The 21589-nt window shown below is 41.9% G+C and overlaps 4 protein-coding genes and 1 non-coding gene across 7 annotated transcripts; 3 read left to right on the top strand and 2 right to left on the bottom strand.

Annotated features, from left to right (window-relative positions):
• Positions 1–220: 220 nt before the first annotated feature.
• LOC104423087 (tRNAse Z TRZ4, mitochondrial) lies at positions 221–5717 on the bottom strand. The gene is made up of 12 exons (XM_010035548.3): positions 5172–5717; positions 4607–4696; positions 4343–4387; positions 4201–4255; positions 4031–4074; positions 3541–3945; positions 3174–3436; positions 2945–3077; positions 2786–2833; positions 1884–2269; positions 1110–1788; positions 221–690 (listed from the first exon to the last, which is right to left on the bottom strand). Exons 1-12 carry the CDS (start codon positions 5619–5621, stop codon positions 373–375), a joined length of 2916 nt encoding a protein of 971 aa, XP_010033850.3. The 5' UTR covers positions 5622–5717; the 3' UTR covers positions 221–372.
• A 1120-nt stretch (positions 5718–6837) lies between these two features.
• On the bottom strand, positions 6838–9556 carry LOC104424167 (protein JINGUBANG). Of its 3 annotated transcripts, none has more exons than XM_018864117.2 (3): positions 8865–9556; positions 7818–8574; positions 6838–7697 (listed from the first exon to the last, which is right to left on the bottom strand). In XM_018864117.2, the coding sequence occupies exons 1-2, from the start codon at positions 9480–9482 to the stop codon at positions 7840–7842; spliced, it is 1353 nt and encodes a 450-aa protein (XP_018719662.2). In that variant the 5' UTR covers positions 9483–9556; the 3' UTR covers positions 6838–7697; positions 7818–7839. The 3 variants fall into 3 exon arrangements, with proteins under 3 accessions (XP_018719662.2, XP_018719663.2, XP_010034837.2); XM_018864118.2 differs by having other exon boundaries at positions 6838–7475; XM_010036535.3 differs by having other exon boundaries at positions 6838–8574.
• An 805-nt stretch (positions 9557–10361) lies between these two features.
• Positions 10362–10443, top strand: TRNAS-CGA. The gene has a single exon. It is a non-coding gene; the product is annotated as a tRNA-Ser (tRNA).
• Positions 10444–10694: 251 nt separating this feature from the next.
• On the top strand, positions 10695–11440 carry LOC104423088 (protein THYLAKOID ASSEMBLY 8, chloroplastic). Its single transcript, XM_039307015.1, has 2 exons — positions 10695–10982; positions 11024–11440. The coding sequence occupies exons 1-2, from the start codon at positions 10695–10697 to the stop codon at positions 11438–11440; spliced, it is 705 nt and encodes a 234-aa protein (XP_039162949.1).
• Positions 11441–12513: 1073 nt separating this feature from the next.
• LOC104423089 (peroxisome biogenesis protein 2) lies at positions 12514–16868 on the top strand. The gene is made up of 8 exons (XM_010035550.3): positions 12514–12892; positions 13440–13553; positions 13643–13796; positions 14263–14399; positions 14485–14585; positions 15370–15487; positions 16032–16198; positions 16370–16868. Exons 1-8 carry the CDS (start codon positions 12758–12760, stop codon positions 16497–16499), a joined length of 1056 nt encoding a protein of 351 aa, XP_010033852.2. The 5' UTR covers positions 12514–12757; the 3' UTR covers positions 16500–16868.
• Positions 16869–21589: the final 4721 nt, after the last annotated feature.

Raw genomic sequence — 21589 nt, 5'->3', positions numbered from 1 at the left:
TTGTTTGCGCAATCAAATAAATGAGAAGTAAAAATTTAGAGCCCGTTTATTTAAAAAATTACTTATCGATATTTAGGTAATAAAAAATTAATGAATCAAATGAATTTTACGAAAAACATTTTTACGTAAAAAAAGGTTCATTTTTCCTAAACCAATAAAACAAATGAAAAACTGTTCATTTTCTTAGAAAAATCGCTAGTCCTCCCAAGAACTCCAAGTGGAAGAGCAACAACATTTTTGAGCATGTTTTGTGCTATGGTATTATTGACATTTGAGAGTACAGAAACAGTTGCAGAAAACTTGCTCAACGCCGACTGCAAAAGAATGGCATGGTCATGAATTTAAATCATATTAATCATCCTATCGCTTCCCTCATGAAGCTACGCTAACAGAATCCCCAGTGTCGTCCGACTCGTCGACGATCATCTCGTTCCGGAACAGCATTTTCAAGTACGGAAGGACTCTCGGAAGCACGGGCAGATCCGCGATGTTTATGCTCATCAGGTCGAAGGCGATGCAGGTCTTGTGCATGTGCGCCTCATCAAACACGGGGATCTTCGGGTATCGTTGGCTGAAGTGGGTGAGGACGATGCGGTACACCCCTGCCGATGCGCCCATCTGGATGGCCTCCTCCGTCGTGCTGTGGTTTCTTGCAATGGCCTCATCCACCATACTATCCTCAAAAGTTGCCTGCAATAAAAAGGCACCAACAATTTCATCATCTTCCAAACTACAAAGGGATCCACCAGCATGCACCATTCAACTCCATGACCTCTAGAGTTCAGCATTTGCACGACTGACTTGTTACTGGAACCATTTTCAAAGCATTGAATAACCAGGCTAATGCTAAGGTTGCCTCATTGAGTACAAATTTTAGAAGACTTGTGTGTACAATGTAAAACTGAAGGTTTGAAACCTATCATTTTTAGTTGTAATGTTCCTCACTGAGTTCACTAAGTCTGCACCAGAAGCACTCAAATCAACATTCAAATATCTTAGATCGAGACGGACATCACATAGATCCACACCCATCATCTCAAAAAAAATACTATGAAGAGCAATTTCAATCAAACCCCTGAAATGGTGCAAAAGGATTGTATTAATTTTACCTCATGTATAAGGACAGTGGCTCCCCTAGATGCTTCCGTTAATTCAGGGCAGGGTCTCGTGTCACCAGAGTACACAATCTTCCACCCTTCGATCAACTTCCCATCAGAATTTAGTCTCTCCGACGCCTTCAGGACAACACCAAATGCCTGTGGACAATGCACAACAGGAAAGCTAACCAAGGCGTCCAAACCCGCTTCTTTGAGCATCTTCTTCATATTCTGCAGAACTGGAAAAGCGACACTAATGTCTGGTGGACTACCGGGTCTTTTCCAAAAACTCTGCATAGGAGCTCCCCTCGCAAACAATGTTGAATCGGGAACATTTGTACTTGAGTTATTTGTAACTTTTCTCAAGACATCGTGTGAATTTGGACTTTCTGGAGAAGATTGATCTATGCTTAACTCACTAGCTTCCTCAAAAAAATTTAAAGATGCTTCTGTGGTGTTCCTACAATCCAGGAACTGCATGTCCAGATCTTCAAGTCTCTGATATGCATCAAGAAATCTCTTGAGTTGCCTAGGCCCAATCACAACCAATGGCTCATGAGGCACTCCTTTCAACAGATCGCGTCGTTGAGCAAGTATTCTAGCCAAACCGGAATGGTGATCAGCATGAATGTGAGAGATCCAAATACATCTAAGACCTTTCACGGCATCATCAGCACCCCCCACTCCAAACCTATTATCAGGGAAATTAACATCATTGTAAGCAAGAAATCCAAATCCTTCAAAATGAACGTAGCAACTCAATAAGATGGACTAACTAGCCTGTACCTTCGTTTCATTTGCCCCAAGGTTCCTTCCCCGCAATCCAGAAGCATACCTCCTTTGGCAAAAAGATTGATATAAATTGAACTGACATTCCTATATTTAGATGGCTGTGACGAACCGGTCCCCAAAAGAACAATCTCCAAGTCATCTCTCCTTATATTTTCCAAACAATTAGGAAGGCTATTCTCGCTCAACCATGGCTCCTCTTGCATAAATCTTCTCTCCTCCCCTGTTTCACCTGTCCCATTCCAAAGATGGTGGATGTATTGTGCAGCATCCACTATCTCTGGGATCTCAGTGTGCAGCTCATCAATTATGTTTGAGTGAGCCATCTTATTTGGGATATAGGATTTGTCTAATCCGATCTTATCTCTGGGACGCAATGTGAACTGCTCAGGAGAGAGGGAGAGAGAGAGTTTTAAATTTACAAATTTGAAAATGGGGAAATTCTCATTAAGAAAGTCTATGAAACTGAATCATCCATGTGCTACCAACACCATGGGAAACTGTCTATGTGTCAAATTTATTAGAGAGTTTTAACAATTCTTGACCTAAAGAACTTGACATCAACGTTCCCTTGAAGATAAAACTTGTAATATTATCCATGATGACTATCTGTGTTTGCATCATGGTTGCATGATAACTCAGCAATGATCCTGACAAAGTCTCCACAAAAAGAAAAATTACATTACCATCCACATCTCAACTATCGGAAAACTACTTCCCTGATTAGACTGTAGACAAGAGGGAAGACAGAGTCGATCCCATTGAAGCAGAGAAGATAAGTAAAAGCTGTTTACTTATGAGAAATAGCTCACAAATTTCAATTGAAGGAAAGAAAACCATGCGATCAATAAAGCACAAAGTGCAAAGAATTGAAGGTCTAACGATAAAGCCTTTTATACCTTGAGAAGATTTTCGGCAGAAATGCTTGGACAAGAGAGAGAAGTACCCTGTCAAAAGAAAAACCGTATGTCTTCTTAGCATCCTGCAAATAAGATGTAATCCCACAGTCCAAATGGCAAGAATCAACACAAAAAAGTTCCCCCTAGATAGAACCACACCTCACTTAGATGGACAGAGTCCGATTGCTCGAGAGACCAAAAACCTGAAGCTGGAAACAGCTGAGGACACAAATAATTAAGTCGTGCAGCAATCCTCGAACTAGAAGACAAGATTGGAATCTCTATATTTTTCCTGCAAAGAATAGAAGACAAATAGAGAGTAATTTATTAACTCATAAAGATAAGTAACATGACTTCTGCAAAGATCAGATGTGTGATAAATGCTTACATCTCATGCCCGGCAATAATATGTTGTGCTGAACCAAACCTCTTCATCCAGTTCGTATAATCTGGACTACTCACGACCGAGGCTGGACTCAAATGGATGACACATGTCACGGCCTTTTGAGTCTCTTTGCCCGAGAAATCAGCATAATAATCATTGAGGGAACCTAAGGAAGATAATCTCTGGAAATGAGATTGAGTTGGGCAATCAACGAGGAGTACGACAGGACCAGGGATAGAAGGATCCATCACATCACTCGGATGGACCTACAGGATTAGCAAAGAGAATTGTTAAACAAGATAGAGTCATGAAATTCAATTGCACTTGAAGGATACACGACAGCTATTCTTTCATTACTTTTGAACCCCACCGTGATATTGAGTTTTTTTGAGAAAACAGACTTTCCAAGTTGCAGCTCCCGATATTCTGGCCCAGGTCTCAGACCCTTCTCCTTGGCTCTTTCTGGATGGAACTTCCCCTTAAGTTCAGGCAACTCACAAACATAGACAACAGACATGTCACCAGGCCTCATTGCAGAGTGAACTCCATTATTTTGACCAGACTCTTCTGGCCACATGAGAACAGCTGATATTTTGACAACATCATCATCAACAAGAATGATAGGGTCGGTAAATTTATTTAAATCAGGAACAGCAGCTGCATCAGAACTTGGAGCAGGGCCAAAGCTATTTGTGTGAACCATTGCTGCATTTGGGATGAAAGACTTCATAGCATCAACTAAATATTTAAGATCTGATGGACCCCAAATATTGACCTTCAAAACATGAAAAAAAGTTTTCTTACTAAAAACTGATATTTGAAAAGAACATTGATACTGTAAAAGCCAATTTCACACTTACAGACATTCCTTCATCTCCAATCCCAGCCAACGTTAATAGCAACCCTGTCGCATGATCAAAAGTCAGCGGTTCTCTAGATGAAAGCCAGAAGTAATTAGATTAACTACGGAATGAACATAAGAATAATTGCATGAAAGCAATGTCTCATTATAATTAATATAGATGCAAACCTGGAAGTCCACCCGAAGTCTCAGAGCACACACGAGAGAGAAATATATGATCTATCTGAAAATCAGAAACGAAATCAGATTTTCCTTCATTGCAAATCCCACCAAAAGCATAGGGGTGAAATTGTCTCGGATTTTTACATACCTTTGACAGCTTGATCTTATGCTCCGTGCAAAACCTTTGCAAACCCTGCAAAGGAATTGACATGCTAAGTACCGTAATAATCTTAAGGTGCCTGTTGATATTGAACAATTTAACTGGGAGATGTGTGAATGGTCAACATACAGTTGAAAAAAGCACATTTCTTAATAAAGATACACAAGTTACAGTAATGGATCGTATTAATGAAAAATCAAACCAGACAAATCAATGCACGGAGCTTCTAAACAGCGTTGCTTCTGGCCTTACCTCTCCAGCATTAAAAATAAATCTCTGGTGATCAAAGAAAAGCAGGACTGATGATGACGTATCCTGAGTATCCATTCCAGTTCCCAATATCTGCGACAAATTTAAGGAACATAACCAATCAATAAACACCTCCACATTTTGGATCATGATTCCCACAAAGCCAATGCACGAGTAACCGTGGCCTTATCCCTTCAGCTCCGCAATAAAGTCAAAGAAACTAAACAGACATTGGTTAAACCACTTCAAGACAGACACCATGGAAGCTAACTAGACTATAGATGATCTAATTTCATACAAGATATCCAGTTCATCCAAAGCCAAAGCATACTACAACCAACTAATCCGGGAACTAAATGCTTAGAAACTTCTGCACAAACCCAAGTAACCCAATTGCGCAAATTCTATTCACCCAAAAGATTAAAAAAGAAAGAAGAACCAATAACAGAGAGAACTTCGAGGAGGTCTCATCAGTGCGCAAGTAAAAAAGCCCACCTTATCCATCCAATTACACAGAAATTAACAAGAAATTCCCAGAAAAGGACAAGAAAAGAAGCGAACTTTTTACCTGTACATAAGAGATGGTGCTGACGGGATTGGCCCTCGGCCTCTTCTTGAGCTGCAGCTCCTTCCTGGGACCATCGCTCCGGTCGCGACCCTCGGCCCTCTTGCGATTGAACCCGGCGGCTCCCTCCTCCATCGAGGCCCTCTTGTCCCGCCCCGGATCGTCGGCAAAGGCCCTCCTGCTCCTCCCGCGGGCGAAGTCCGGGGAATGCCGGAGGCGGCGGCCGCGGCGGCCGCGCTCGACGGCGGCGAAGACGGTGAAGAGGGGCCTGGACCGGAGGCTAGAGAGAGGAGGGAGGGGGAGAAGGGGGAAGGCGGAGGAGGAGGAGGAGGGCCGCCGGAGCTTGAGCTTAAGGGGAGAGAGAAATGGCGAGGCGGCGGCGGTGGCCGTGGCGGCGGCGGCGGTGGCGGAGGAAGAGAAGAGGAGGCGGAGGTTGGAGTACATGCATGGCATCTCAAGGGATGCGCAAAACCTCCTCTGTATTTTAAGGGTTTTAGAGCGGAGATTGAGGAGAGTCCGAGGTCGGAGTCCTGTCTGGTCGCCGTGGTCGTTCCCTTCTTGGACGAAATATAAATTTGAGAAATTGGCCGGTTAGAGCATTTGAGATTTTGTTTTTATTAAGTTATTTTATTTCGCAAAAAAAAAAAACTTCAAATTTAAAAAAAAAAAAAGCAGTCGCAATAAATGAAAGAAGATTATCTCTCTCATGATTTAACAAAATGTATAGATATAAATTGTTATCGATAACGAAAGCATCTTTTATTGATTAATTATTTCAAATGATACAAACGATTATTTTTGAAACATTATTTTTGAAAAATCATTCAATTTTCGCGAAATAAATGGACTCTTATTTAATATTTAAAATATATTATATGAATGTCAATTTAATTTTAAATCTTTTAACGATTTGTCAATATTATTGTCCTGACTAATTTTGGCAAGAAAACAATTATATAGTTATTGACTATCTTATATGGCACAATCGATAAACAATTTTTTAAGGTTTTTAAAATTTTCTAAATTTTTTTCCATAGCTAGCGAGGGTTACCGAGGCTCATTTGCCACTAGGTGAGGGTTGCAACCCTTGCTAGTCATAACAATAAATAAATAAATTAAATCGACAAATTCGAAAAACAAATTGATAGCATTAGCATTAGCAGTGCTATATAAGACAGTTGGCATCCATGATTTAAATTTTTTTATCAAAATTGATTAAAATGATTATATTGGCTAATCATAAAAAAATTCAGGACTAACTTGGTAAAATTAAAAAGTTTTAGATTGAATTAGCATCCATATAATATGTTTAAAACTTTTGATAATTATCCCATCGCAAGTAAAATCGATCATGCCATGTAGGATAGTTGGACTCCACGTTAACGATTTTTTGCCAACTAATCAAAGACTTTATTAACTAATTATTAAAATGTTTAGAACTAAATTGATAAAATTCAAAGATTTATGTTTGAATTAACATTCTTGCAATATGTTTAAGATTTTTTTGGATAATTATCCAATAGCAAGCGGTAGTACATAATGATGCAACATCGGCATCACATGTCAAAATCACAAGATTAGCCATATCGAGTTTTGCATTTCAACGGGTCATGTAGTGCGTAATTGGCAAAAACAACCAAAATTACCAATCAAAAGAAACTTGTCAAAAGAACAATCCCCAATCAAACGGGACACACGAGATGGATTGCAAAAAGAGAAATGTATAGAGAACTCAAAAAGAGATGCTCCAATACATAGGACCACAATTAGACTCATGCTCCAATACATAGGACTCAAAAGCAAAGTCCCAAGAGGTCGAAGGCTTGAAGCAACTAAAAAAGGCTCAAGAAAAAAGCTAAAGAGATTCAATCCTCAGGCTTTCCAATCCAACCCTTCTCACCTGCATATGTCGAACGATACCAAACTTGACTAGAAAGTGATCGAAACAGTTGTCGCGGATCCAAGGCAAGAATACAAGCCCTCCTCCTTATAACCACGACCAGTATCTCAACATCGGTCGGTCGTAAGCCCGAGCTGCTCGCGCGTAGGAAGCTATGGTGTGTCTGGGACCCTTCTTCGGGTGCAAGCATCACCGCTCGTTCAAGGATTACGTGGTCTCCGGTCTGGTCATCCTGTGCATCATCTTGGGCGTTAAGCTGATTCTGTTCGCCCTGTACCGGTGCTTGAAGAGGGCGTCGGGGTCTCGGCATGGGAGAACGAGTTACTCGAGCGACACCGGTACGATCATGGAGATGCAACCTCCGGCAGGCTAAAGAGAGACAGATGCCATGCACGAGCGATCTGCTCCTGTGTCGGAGAAGGCAAGTTACCGGTTTCGGCAATGCAAAACATCACCCGATGGACATGTACTTCAATTCCAAACCATCCCATAAGTCTAGTTAATCATACGTCGCTTTCTGATCTTTGATTCTTTACAGTTAGATTTCTTCTTTGGTGTCGGCTTCCGGCGACATGTCTTTCCGGAAATAGGAGCTCGACTTAGCAGGACCTCGATAAGGATCTCGCGTTCTATGTAAAAACTCGATAAGGAATTACTGTTCTATAAATTGCGCATTAGTAGCGTTATATATACTGTAGAAACCCACCACATTAGAATCTTGCTAATGCTAGACAATGAAAAATTGCTACCTTTAATCTCTTGCGCTGCCGTTCAAACAACTGGTCTAGTCACTTTCCACAGCTTCAACACCCCATCAAGACTCCCAGTGCAAATCATTGGACACCCATCCTCATGATCATGATCATCTGCGCCGCCTAATCGACCACCCCCATCGGCCCCGCTAGAGGACGACGACGTCGATCCTCCATGGTATGCCGCGACGCACCTGATCGGGCCCTTGTGGCCTACCAGGACCGCCAGGCAACTGTGTTCGCCGTCCTGGCCTCGCACCCAAACCTGACTAGTCGAGTCTGCCGACCCGGTGACTAAGAATTTGCCTGCGGTCGCCATGCAGAGCACTGCGTGCGTGTGCCCTTGGAGGCAGCCGCCGTATTGGAGTTGGCCGGTGAACCAGCCCTTGAGCCAAAAGTGGACGTAGCCGTCGGAGCAACCGCCGTAGAGGACATTGCCGTCAGGGGAGAGGGCGAGGGACTTGACAGGGGAGTGCTTGGCAGGGAGGGTCACGGTGAGGGAGTGGCGGCGGGAGCCCCCGCAGAGGTCCTGCCGCCAGACACGGATGGTGGCGTCATCGGAGGCGGTGAAGAGCACACCATCACGGTCGGCGACAAGAAGGGCATTGACAGCGTCCGGGTGGGCGTGGAAGGTCTCGATGCAGCGGAGGTCGGAGACACGCCACACCTTGACGGTCCGGTCGATGGAGGCGGAGTAGAGGATGTCGGCGGCGGCGTTGATGGCGAGGGAGGTTATGGGCCCCACGTGCTTCCCCTAATGGGTCGTGCCGTTTGGAAGATAACAGAAGATACAAATTTCGAATGAGCTAATCAAGTTAAAATTTATAAGTACTGTAATATACGTATATATATAAAATATATTATGTATATATATGAAGGATCTTCGTGGCTGCGTGGCGGCTATTCGCTCCAATAATTCCTCACCCACGAGAAGTCAACAAATGCGTCTAACCCCACGCTTACCAACTCGAGGCCAATCTACTAAATGTCCAACGCCATGTCAACGTGCAAATCATTAGAAAAAGAGACAAATCATTCACTTACCATCTTGTCTGTCCTGGTGATGTAGGTCCGGACATAGCCCCCGGCCGTCGGTATCGTCCCCAGCCGGACATGCTTCAACCTCCCGTCCCAGACCCTCCGCCACACTCGGATCTTGAAGTCGGCGAACGCCGCGCAGACCCGGTCGTCCGACGCCGCCAGCGCGACCGCCATGGGGGCCTTGGTCTTGAGCTGGTCGCACTCGACAAGCGCTGGCAGCTTCCGAGCCCTGATCACGTTCCGCTCGGATCCCGTGTAGATCAGGTCGCTCGACATGGCCATGGACAGGATCTGGCCGTCCTTCTTGAGGAGGAGGGAGGAGATGCACCTGTAGGAGGGCTCTGAGGCGGCGGCAGGGGCGGGGCCGGGGGCGGCGGCGGCATCAGGAGGAGGGAGGCGGCAGTGGAGCGGGGAGGAGAGAGGGGACGAGGGGAGAGCTGAAGTGCTCGGCCTAGGTGGAGAGATTGTGGGTGGGAAGATCTCTGCGAAGGAGGGCTCTCTGGTCGAGAGGGATCGTCGGAACTTCTTGTCGGGAGTGATCCGGAAAGATGGGTTTGGAGGGCACGAGCTGGGTGAATCATCCGGCGAGGCCGTCCGGAGATCTCTCTCGCCATATTCCATGGCGAAAGGAAAGGAAAGGCGATGCACGATCGACGTGGGCAGTGCCTTTCCTTTTGGAGGGTTAGTATTAAGTAGTGTTGCTATCCTTAGTATGGTCCATGGTCCATGTTAGGGTTAGTAGTTAGTACGAGGTACCGTATTCGGTGGGGTGCAACTTGTCAGTGCGTGCTCGGGCCATGCATAATGCAGTGGTGGAAAGGTCGGCAGTTCAGTTATCCTTCACTTTGATGTGAAATGTCACCTCGTTATTTCTGTACCAAGTGCCTTTGCTAGAATACGGTTAGACAAAACTTGCCAACAACCCATCTCGTCAGTCGAAAAGATTGTCTAATAAATTTATAAGGTGGAAGATGTAGCTGACAGAGCCAATCCCTACCAAAATGAAGAATGTGCGGTTTTTATTTTTATTTTTTATAACGCAATCTGATGAGAGTCTCGTTATTTATTGAGATATGATTAGTTGTACAGCCTTTAAATTAAATTAACCTTAGAGAATGACTATTATTCTACACCATAAGTTGAGCTCTTCAATGGATGAGCTTTCCCCCATCGTATGTAGTTATGTAGTACTAGAAGAAGATCTAGGCATGTGGATGTGCATTGTTATTTGTGGAATTGATAGTTAATACTAATTAGAACTTTAGAACGGCTTAGCATAATATGACAATTATGAATAGATATCGGCCCATAACATCAATCTACTAGGATGATTTCTTGTCACATGCTGAATATGAATTATCTGTAGTCCATAATAATGCCACAAATTAATCGTGCAGCCCAAATTTCTACATGTAGCGTCACTCATATTTGAAAAGTGGGAAAAAAAGGTAAAGGTTTAATATAAGGTATATATTATAAATTGCATAAGTCAGCACAAATGTCGATATGTCCGAGTGGTTAAGGAGACAGACTCGAAATCTGTTGGGCTTTGCCTGCGCAGGTTCGAATCCTGCTGTCGACGCTTTTTTCTACCCCACTCGGTATGTATTTTTCATTTTTATTTTCCCCATTTTCTATCTTCTCTTTTTCCCATTCTATCCTTACCTCCACCTCCTCCTCTCCTTCCCCGCCATACAAAAAAAAAGGGAAAATATTCTAACTTCTCAGTGGCAAAGACGTCACTTCACATATAAGAGAAAATATCCAAACCCCCACCAAAATGAAAATCCCACCAGTCCATCCCATCACCACCGCACATCACCCCCAACCACCATGACCACAACCTTCTCTCTCCGCTCCATCCCCCGAGCTTCCCTCCACCCGCCGCCGCGCCGGCTCTCTCCGGCGGCCGGCGGCGGGGGCGGCCATCTTTCCATCCGGTGCGGCCCCAGAGGCAACCGCGGGCCCCTCGTGAAGGGCCGCACCCTCAGCACCGAGGCGATCCAGGCCGTCCAGTCCCTCAAGCGCGCGCACCAGACCGACGCCGCCGCCCCCGGCCCTCCCCCCACCTCCGCCGCTCCCTCACGCGCCTCCTCAAGTCCGACCTCCTCGCTGCCCTCCGCAAGCTCCTCCGGCAGGACCGGTGCGCCCTCGCCCTCCAGGTCCCGGCCGTCACCCGGTCCGAACACGGGCCCGTCACGCTCTCCCTCTACGCCGACGTGGCGTCGGCGCTGGCGAGGCAGGGGATGGGGGAGGAGATCGACGCGCTGGTGGAGGAGCTGGAGCGGGAGGAGGGTCCCGTCGAGTGGGGCGACAAGGCGGTGCCGAGGCTGCTGAAGGCGGTGATCGGCGCGGGGAGGAGGGGAGCGGCGGTGAGGATTTACGGGATGATGAGGAGGAGCGGGTGGGGGCCCGGGGCGAAGTCGGAGGATCACGCGGTCAAGGTCTTGAGCCGGGGGCTGAGGAGGATGGGGGAGGTGGGGCTGGCCGATGAGATCGACGAAGAGTTCGGCCTCGGCGGCGGCGGCAGTCATTCCGGCGATAGAGCCGATCCAGAGAGGGAGGTGTTGAGAGTTTAGCTTTAAGGCATTGTCGCTGTAAGGCGTTGTAATTTTTGGATTCTTGATTTTTTTCGGTCGAATCTTAATTTTGGAATCTTGATTTACACTATAGTCAAGTGGCTGGAATCTTGAACCTCTTAGTATTTGTGGCTCTTGATGTTTTATGGGTATCAGTCGAATTGGTAAATTAAGATGGTTTGACAAAAAAACAGAGGAGTAGAGAGGGGACATTATTATAAAAGATCCTTGCCGGCTTCCGAATATTTGATTTGAATCATAATTATCTTTAATAACACTCATGATTTAAAATTCGAAATTAATGAGATTATTGATACGATCTCATCGAGATGTCGACAATTAAGAAGCTTTTGAATGCAAAATATGACGGATTTTTAGACAACACATCATGTGTCTTTTCAAGAATTAACTCCATTATCGCGAAGCCAATCGAGGAATATTTTACTTATAAAGTCACTTTAATGGAAAGAACGAGGATTGAAGAGAATTGATTCCCATCAAATCAATGAGTGCAAAATAACCAATTACGTTGAGCTGAAAAGACAAAGCTTAAATTCAAGTAAGATAAGAACACCTCATTTATTAAAGAAGAGGAAACAATAAAAAAAGAAAGCATTTGCATTGAGTGTGATACCATAATTTTGATACTCACATAATCTTTAAAATAGATTTACCTACCTATGTATTTATTATAGAAGGTTATTGTCCGAAGCGAGAATAGCATATCATAAATTTGATCTACTTTTTCCACCTCATAATATCAGTGAAAATCGATCTTAAATTTCACAATTTAGTATGGGGGGAAAGGTACGAATTCTTAAATTCTCAAAAGACCAAGTAGACAGCCGACGAGGTTCCTCGAAGAGAGGAGGAAACGTGCGCCAATTCTTCACCAGCAAAATCGGTTCAGCTAATTCCACCAAGAAAGAAATACGACCAAAAAAAAAAAAAAAAAAATCCACCAAGAAAAATACGAACAAAAAAAAAAATCCCACCAAGAAAAAGAAAAAGCAAAATAAAAAAGAGAGAAAACATTTTTTTTAAAATTTTATTTTAGCCGATTTTCGCTGGGGAGTTGGGGGGGCATCCTTCGAGGAACCGCCCAAAGCAGCATCGTCATCTTTCATTTTCCCCAAAATCCCCTCCCACCTCCTCGGGAACGGAGCTGATTCCACCCCCTCTCTCTCTCCTCCCGGCAGCTTCATCTTCATCGCCGCCGCCGCCGCCGTCGTCGCCGCCGTCGTGTGAACAATCGGGACGAAGACCAACCCTACGACTGCTGCTGCTACAACTAGCAGCAGCAGGTGAGAGCTTCAAATGAGTGGCAGCAGCAGCACCGGCAATTCGCCGCCCCCGCCGCCCCCGGCGCCGCCGCCGCCGCCGGAGGATGCTTGGGTCGGCACTTACCGGAGATTGCAACCGCAGTGGCAATCCTTCAACGCGTACCACGAGGTTCCTTCCTGTCGTTGCCTCTTCCTCAAGTTTTCATTTTTTCATTTTTTTTTTTTTTTTGCATCCCTACTTTTGTCGTGGAAAACGGGCGGATTGGCGCGGGGAGTTTCGTCCTCCGAAGCTCTGTTCTAGGGTTCGATTCGAATGAATTGAGGCTTCTCATGATTTTCTGTCCCCGTTGCGCTGAGAGCCTGAAAGGATGGAAGTTAGAATCTTGAGAATTGGAGTTGTATTGATTCTGGGCGAGCTCAAGCCCGAGCTCAGCGTAGGCAAAGTTCGATTTTTTTTTTCCTTTTTTTTACCTGGTCTAGTGGTTGAATTCTTGCGGCAACGGGCTTAGAATTGAAATGGCAATAGGTCGTCACTGGTTCGACGGCAAGATTTCGATTGCATTCCTTTTCACTTCTCTTATATATGTGGTACTCGGCTTTTTGGATGATTATTCTGTGTACTTTCTATTTGTCATATGCCGGAGAAGCATAAGATGCCTGGCCTTCTGACAAGCTTGTCGCGATCTTATATAGTTTGCACATAAATAATGCTGCAGGCATTGATTCCAATTTCCATATCGCGAGTTAATCAATTTGATGCGGCAAGACTCGATGTCGAGATGTCAGCGATGTTGAAAGAACAGTTGGTGAAAGTCTTCTCCTTGATGAAGGTACCTGCTGCTTTTTTGTAGTTTCCCCTCCCTCTGCTTGAGGTTGTGTAATATGCATCTTGAAGTAATTGCCCCCTTTGTCGGTTTAGCCAGGAATGTTATTTCAATATGAACCGGAACTTGATGCTTTTCTTGAATTCCTTATATGGAGATTCTCCATTTGGGTAGATAAGCCCACTCCTGGAATTGCCTTGATGAATTTGAGATATCGAGATGAACGTGCATCCGAAGCAAGAGCAAAGTGTAAGTTGCTATGTCTTTGCCTATGATCCATGCTTGATCAATACGGTGTCAACATTCATTGTGAATCTACTATAACAAGTGATAATGATGGTGATGAAAAGACATTGTTATTCTGCCGCATACTGATACTCAAGGAAGAGAATAAGCTTTTATATATTATTGAGTCATCATATGCTCTACCATTTTGCTCCCGCTTGACAGCCTTGACACACACTTAGGGTCATACCTGTGAGCAACAGAAGTTATCATTTGTTTTCCTTTCTACTGTCTGAATTTAGTTGCAAGATATCACAACTTCCAGTGAATACTTATCTCACCAACTTTCTTGTTTTTCTGCATTCAAATTAAGTTTAGACTAGTAATTCTTGCCTATAGTTAGTCTATCAGTAGGTAAGAATGACACATGTAGATCAGTTTAACATATATGTTTGGACATGCTATTGAACTTTGGCAATCTCTCTCACAGTGAGAACAGGCTTGGAAGGACCTGGCCTTACTGTTGCTCAGAAGATTTGGTATTGCATTGCCAGTGTTGGTGGTCAATATATCTGGGCCCGCTTACAGTCATTCTCTGCTTTTCGTAGATGGGGTGATTCTGAGCAGGTATTGAATCTGTTAATATATCTTCGTTTATTCCTGTGTATAAATTTATTGAATTGAGTTTAATGTGTCTTTCTGATATCTACAGAGGTCATTGTTGCGGTGGGCATGGGTTTTGGTACAACGTGTGGAAGGAATTTATAAAGCTGCCTCATTTGGCAACCTACTAATATTTCTTTACACTGGAAGGTAAGTCCTTGGGCAACAAACTCTCTTTTGCTGCTATGTTCCCAAAGCTAGAGTTGAATGGTTGTCATCACTGTTACACATCCTGCAAGAACTAACTATGAGCAATGTTGTAACTAAGTTGATGGTAGTTACCAGTTGGGATGATTAGCCGCACTGGTTTAAAAATACAGTGTAAAGTCTTGCTGAAGAAATCCACCGACTCTCCCTGCCCTAATTTCGTTAAATATTGGGCCTTGCTGTGCCTTGGGATGAGAAGGTCCTAAAATCCCATGAAGTTCTAGCTTTCCACAAGCATTGACATTGCTTTTGTAGGCAACTCGTTTCTGAACGTGGAAAGCGGCATTTTGGCTGCAAATTTGAGCTCATTTAAAACTTGAAGGATGGAGAATAGATATGATATTGAAGATTTGTGACTATTAAGACATTAGTGAGCATGCCGGAAATCAGAATAGCTTCCTCCAGTTGTCATTTACCTGAACATGTAGAATGGTATGAAAAATGTCCATGATGACGGCTTTGATGAGCACTGTGAAGCATTTAAGACTTTCATGGGAAGGATTCCTCCCCCCCTTCCCTTTTTCTTGGGGGTGTGCATCTTTACTTTTGGGTGTTTGGGGTAGTTTTCTTTCCTGCTTTTCTTTCCTAGTGATATGTCCTTATATGGAGATTTTTTGCATTACAAGTCTGATTGCAATCTACTGGTACAGTAAATTTCAGGCTGGGGAAATATCTCTCAAAATATTACCTTGTGGGATAATAATCTTTGTTTGTTGACAAATTACAGGTATAGGACTCTTATTGAAAGAGCTTTGAAAGCAAGGCTTGTCTATGGTAACCCAAACATGAACCGGGCCGTAAGCTTTGAGTACATGAACCGCCAACTAGTCTGGAATGAATTTTCGGTAATATTTCTTTGTTGTTTTGGCTAAAGTTGATTTCTATTAATTAAAGGGGGGAAAGGGATACATCAACACAGTCTAGGAGATACACCAGGCCATTGGCCATTGCTTTAATAATATAATGAGAAAGCTCTTTAATGATCCATTTCATTCTTTTCTTTTTGCTCAGTTTTAAATATATATTAATCCCTTTCCAACTTGGTGGCTAAAGGCCTTGGTATCGTTGTTGTTCTTGTTGTGGTGACGTGAAGCAGTTGTTTTAATTCCGTTTTATCTGCCCCTCATATAAATGGTGTAAATATCCTAAGCTATGTTATATGGTGGTTATGTACAAAGTGGGTGTGCATAAAAAAGCAGTCAGACTTTACAAGTGATCTCCAGTAATCCGTGTGAAGTGAGATACTGTGGAGTAGTTAGAATTTCAGTAGAGAAATGGATCTAATATGACTTAGCTGCTTTCTGTGGCAACTCTGTTTTGAAAGTAGCACAATACACTTTGCTGTTCTAATAAGTACCTGTTGTTCTAAACGTGAACTTGAATGTGCAGGAAATGTTGCTATTGCTTCTTCCTCTTTTGAATTCCTCAACTGTAAAAAATTTCCTCCGCCCATTTTCAAAGGACAAGGATGCAGACTCTGCAGGGGATGACTCTGCATGCCCCATTTGCCAAAATAGCCCAAGCATTCCCTTTCTCGCTCTCCCATGTCAGCACAGGTAGAAAAACCCAACTGCACAGTCTGTTCTCACTTTTGCATTTCATTCAGCTCTTTTCTCATCCACATAGTTTAGACAGGTCAAATTGAATTTGTCCAGCCTGATTTATATAGGCCCCCAATGTATCATGGGGTGTTGAATTTACATAATTTTCGGTTCAATTGATGGCAGGTACTGTTACTACTGTCTGAGAACTCGATGTGCAGCCACTCCTTCGTTCCGATGTTCCCGATGCGGTGAAGTGGTCGTCGCGATGCAACGGTTCAGTGAATCAGTTGGAAGTACAAGCTCCGGAAAATGATTAATCTGGCGGGAGCAAGGGAGCATTGCAGCAGCTTTAACCGATGCATTGAAGAATGCGTCGTTTGGGAACCATGAAGTGCCCCACATTGTAAGGGAAACCATTTTTAACCTTCTTCTGGATGTGCAAAGAGAGGGAAAAGTGGAGGGTTCTTCTTTTTCCTTGGTGGTTTTAATTGGTTTTACTAGGGATTAGTCCAGATTGGAGGCGGGAGTGGGTAGATGATCTGTTACAGTAGTTCCTGTCCATGAATTCTGGAAATCCAGGGTTGGCCAAAGAGAAATACCCGATACGATTGTATTTGGCAGCAGATATAGAATTCTCAAATCAAATAAAGATGCTAATTCTTGATTGCACGGTCAAAGAAAACATAGAAGATGGCTAAAATTTTACTTGGTCTTGTCTATTGAAAGTAACAAGGAACGCAGTCAAAACAAAAATGAAAGAAAGGTCTATAACCTGTTTGTTACATTGACCTTGAATCGATCTACCAAAAGGATGGAGCTCTTTCTCTTCATCCATGATTGACAGGGACAAGAAATAATGACGGTAGTTTTAATATTATCTACAACCTCTAGATGAGAGGAACGTGGAAACCATCTTTAACGCTAGATATAATTGAGAGTTTTTAATTATTTTTTTTTTTGTATGTATAGAGTAGATTTAGGGGAGCACCATATAATTAGAGATTAATCTGTGTGATTTAAAAATAAGCATATATGGATAGGGGGCGGTTACGGCAACATATGGATGATGGTGGTGTGTTGTTGTTCCTCATTGACCATGGATTGCCAAGATAAACAAATTTAATTTCTTGTGATGAAAAAGATGGTGGATGATGGTCCACTGAGGCTCGATCACAAATCTTGGGACACGTTGATATGTTGTTCACTAGGGTCGAGCGACCCGGCCGGCACTTCCGAAAAATTGATGGCGAAAAAAGGGAGAAAATAAAATAAAATAAGATGATTTATAAAAATCGACCGCATTAACGCCATTCATATAAGACAATTGTTGGCTATGTAAGTGATTTCTGACCAACTCTAATAGGAAGTAATGCATTGACGAATTGTTGACTTAAAATTGTTTTAGTCCAAATTTAGGTTTGTTTTTTTTTTTTCAGTCAAAAATAAATTTCCATTCATTACAAAAATGATATATGATAGGAAATCTCAAAAGTCAAAATAACAAGACAAGCCAAAGTTCCGAAACATATAAAAAATTAGAAATCAAGACATAATCATTATTGACGGGGATAATCAGAGACTCGTCCTTCAAAAACAGATCTACGACTTCATCCAAGTGAAAATATACACTATGAATGATAAGCATTCGTCGAGATCTCCATCTATAGTTACAATTTACAAATTTGCCTTTTGATAGTATGCACTTAGGTTTGGCATCCCTAGCACTAAACATGTTAGAAAAACTCAGATCTAACACCTGTGAACCAAAACTTTGAATATGTATAAATTTGACGCTTGAACACTATTGAAATTGGAGATGGAGTAATACTTATTCATTAAAATTTTAAAATTTAGAATTAGATCGGTAGAGAGAAGTTCCTAGATGTAAAATTGAGAGAGCAGAACTCTCAGATCTAAAATTAAATCGGGAAAGTAAGGAAAGAAATATAAAAGAATAAAACGAAAGATAGCAAAGAGGGGCCTCTTCAGAAGTGGAAGAGATGAAAAGAAGGCTGAGAGAGAGAGAGAGAGAGAAAGGAAAGAGAGAGCTCCAATTCCTCAGCTTGTCTTTGCCGCATTGAAGATCAATGGAGGCGCATGGCTCTTCTGGTCATCGACATGCACGTCTCCCTTCATGTGGGATGATGCAGAGTTTTGGCCGACCTGCACTGTCGTGTGGGATGATGAAGGCTTGGTTTAGTGCTATCGCTTCGCGGTCCCCATATGTCTATGCCCAATTTTCAGCAATATTAGCTATTTGTTATTGTCAGGTGAGCTACACATAGAGTAGCTGGTCCCGTTGTTGTATAGCTCGGCTCGGCCCGGCTCAGCTCGATGTACTAGAGATTGGCTCGCCTACTTTCAAGTTGAGCTCGAGCTCAAGCGGCCTGAATATCTTGTTGAGCCAAACTCGAAAGTCGTCAAAAGTCATGCTTGATGGCTCGCAAGTCTAATCAAACTTTCATGATTTTTTTAAAAGATATTTTAAAGAAGGAATGAAAATAAATATGACATTGTTGGAATTACTTAACATTTGAGCCTACTAAACTCAAGCTTCGGCATTATTCACTAACCTGTCTATCATATTGACCCTGAATTGATTGACAGGGAGAAGAAATAATGACGATAGTTTTAGTATTACCTATAATCTCTAGAGGAGAAGAACATGGAAACCATCTCAACGCTAGACATAATTGAGAGTTTTCAACTTTTTTTTTTTTATCAATGTATAAAGTAGACTTTGGGGGAACCATATAATTAGAGACTAATCTTTGCGCGATTTAAAAATAAGCATATGGACAGGGTGCGGTGATGGCAACATACAGATAATGTGGATGGATTATTGTTTATCATTGAACAAGGATTGCCAAGATAACAAATTCAATGTCTTGTGATAAAAAAGAAGATAGTGGATGATGGTCCGCCGAAAGGCTTAATCACAAATCTTGGGACACGCAGATATGGCATCCACTAGGCTCTGGCGACCCCACCGGCACTTTCGAAAAAATGATGGCGAAAATAAAATAAAATAAAATAATTTATAAAAATCGACCACATTAGTGCTAGTCATGTAGGACAGTCGGTGGCTACATAAGTGAATTCCAACCAACTCTTAATGGAAGTAATGCAATGACGAATTGTTAGAAGACTTAAAATTCATTTAGTTAAAATTTAGGATTTTTTTGGCTCAAAAAGAAATTTTCATTTATTACCAAAATGATATATGATAAGAGATTTCAAAAGTTACAATAACAACGCAAGCTAGAATTCCAAAACAAACCAAAAACTAGAAATCAAGGTATATCATTAGACCATGATTGACAAAAATAATCATAGGCTCATCCCTCAAATACAAATTTAGGACTACATCTATGTGAAAAGATTGACGGCTGATCACCAAATCACACAGCACCATCGTGATAAGCACATATTGGGATCTCCATCTATAGTTATGGCTTTGTCTTTTGGTGATGTGTGCCTAGGTTCGGCGTCTCCAACACCACTTTAGAGATAATATAAACGCGTTGAAAAAAACTTAGATCTGACATTGTGAGCCAAAACTCCAAATGGGTACAAATTTGACACTTGAACACCATTGAAATTGGAGGTGATGTACTTTTTATTAAGGTGTGTTTGACAACATTTCTGTTCATGGAAATAATTTCTGTTCAGAAATAGTTTTTTCTATTTCTGTTCCCTAGACGAGTTTCCGACCAGAAAAACGTGCTTGGTAATTACGCAAAATTTTTATTCTTAAAATGAAAAAAGAACAAAAATGCGTTTGATATGACCTTAAAAAAATATATTCTTAATTTCTTTCATTGAATTATAAAAATGTTAGTGAAGACTTAACATTCATATTTGGATAAAACGAGACTTTTGTAATAATTTAATTGATCAAGATATTCTAAGATGACCTAAGAAAATCCAACGTAATAGTTAGTTAAAGATAGATGGCTGGAAATGACAATGAAGAGTCCTATTGATTTATAACTCATTATGAGGAGGTTGATAGTAAATATATGGGCATTATAATAAAGAGGTGTATGGACCTTTTGAGCTTTTGTTAAGTACAAGAAGAAGAGCACACGTTGCTCGGAGTCACCAAGCTTTCACAACATAGCATTGTCTCTAAAAGAAAACGGCATTCAAAAATCCATATAATAAAACCCTAAAAGCTTATTTAATTTGAATCCAATTTTCATCAAAAGATTTTCACTTTTTTATTTATATTAAACTAATTCTAAAATAAAATTGACATTAAAATCTAGTAAAACTACTCAAACTATAATTTCTAATTTTTTTTCCCAAATTTGTGATTTTTATTTTTATTTTTTTTTATTCCCAAAAATAGGGAATCGGATTGGGTTAAGAGACCAGACCTTGTGTTGATTGTGTAAGGATGAGTATTAAGTTAGTTGAGTTTATTTTCCTAAAATGACTTTATCTCTCTTTTGCCTCCGAGAACAAAGAAATAATTTTTTTTTTCTATTTCTATTTTATGTTTCAAATCTATTCCATGACTACCGATCTATTCCAAAAAAAATATAAAAATTAGTTGATATTACCAAATGAATTTTTATTTTTATTTTTTTGTTTTGAGGAATAAAAGAAACAGAAAGATAGAGAAATAAAAATGTTAACAAATATGGCCTAAAACTCCAAAATCTAGAATTGGATTGGAGAGAAAAGCTCTCGGATATGAGATCAAAAGAGCAAACTCCCAAATCTAAAACTAAATTGCGAAAGTAAGAAAAGAAATATAAGGGAATAAAACGAAAAACAGCTAGGAGGGGCCTCTCCGAGAATGGAAGAGAAGAAAAAAGGTCGAGAGATAGAGAGGGAGAGGGAGGGAGCTTCGATTCTGCAGCTTGTCTTTCCCACATGGAAGATCAATGGAAGCGCACGGCTCTTCTGGTCATCGACATGCACGTCTCCCTTCATGTGGGATGATGCAGAGAGCTGGCCGATCTGTAGCCCGATCTCAGTGTGTTAGCTCGGCTCAGCTCGATGTACCGGAGATCAGCTCGCCTACTTCCGAGTTGAGCTCGAGCTCAAGCTACTCGAATATCTTGTCGAGCTAAACCCGAGCTTCGTCAAAAGTTAGGCTTGATGGCTCACAAGCTTAATCGAGCTTTCATGATTTTCTTTAAAGATATTTTTAAAAAGGGATGAAAATAGACACAAAATGGTTGGAATTACTCAACATTTGAGCCTATTAAACTTAAGCTCCGACATTATTCACTGACCTATCTGTCAAATGGACCTTGGGTCGATCTTCCCAGAAGGATCGTGTTCTTCCTCTTCTACCATGATTGACAAGGAGAAGAAATAATGACGATAGTTTTATTATTACCTACAACCTCTAGATGAGCGGAACGTGGAAACCATCACAACGCCATA

The sequence above is a fragment of the Eucalyptus grandis genome, chromosome 2 (assembly GCF_016545825.1).
Source record: "Eucalyptus grandis isolate ANBG69807.140 chromosome 2, ASM1654582v1, whole genome shotgun sequence".
Classification (NCBI taxonomy): domain Eukaryota; kingdom Viridiplantae; phylum Streptophyta; class Magnoliopsida; order Myrtales; family Myrtaceae; genus Eucalyptus; species Eucalyptus grandis.
This window is presented reverse-complemented; position numbering and strand designations above follow the sequence as displayed.

Bases quoted from the DNA above. Each gene is read 5' to 3' on its own strand.
- LOC104424167 (XM_010036535.3), bottom strand. From the start codon at position 9,482: ATGGAATATGGCGAGAGAGATCTCCGGACGGCCTCGCCGGATGATTCA. The intron at 8,575-8,864 runs GTAAGTGAATGA...ACGACCCATTAG, and splicing joins TCACCAGGACAGACAAGATG to GGGAAGCACGTGGGGCCCAT.
- LOC104423089 (XM_010035550.3), top strand. From the start codon at position 12,758: ATGAGTGGCAGCAGCAGCACCGGCAATTCGCCGCCCCCGCCGCCCCCG. The intron at 13,797-14,262 runs GTAAGTTGCTAT...TCTCTCTCACAG, and splicing joins ATCCGAAGCAAGAGCAAAGT to TGAGAACAGGCTTGGAAGGA. The intron at 15,488-16,031 runs GTAATATTTCTT...TTGAATGTGCAG, and splicing joins TAGTCTGGAATGAATTTTCG to GAAATGTTGCTATTGCTTCT.
- LOC104423088 (XM_039307015.1), top strand. From the start codon at position 10,695: ATGACCACAACCTTCTCTCTCCGCTCCATCCCCCGAGCTTCCCTCCAC. The intron at 10,983-11,023 runs GCAAGCTCCTCC...CTCGCCCTCCAG, and splicing joins CGACCTCCTCGCTGCCCTCC to GTCCCGGCCGTCACCCGGTC.
- LOC104423087 (XM_010035548.3), bottom strand. From the start codon at position 5,621: ATGCCATGCATGTACTCCAACCTCCGCCTCCTCTTCTCTTCCTCCGCC. The intron at 2,270-2,785 runs GTATAAAAGGCT...TCTCCTGAGCAG, and splicing joins CTGCCGAAAATCTTCTCAAG to TTCACATTGCGTCCCAGAGA. The intron at 1,789-1,883 runs GTACAGGCTAGT...CCCTGATAATAG, and splicing joins TTGGGGCAAATGAAACGAAG to GTTTGGAGTGGGGGGTGCTG.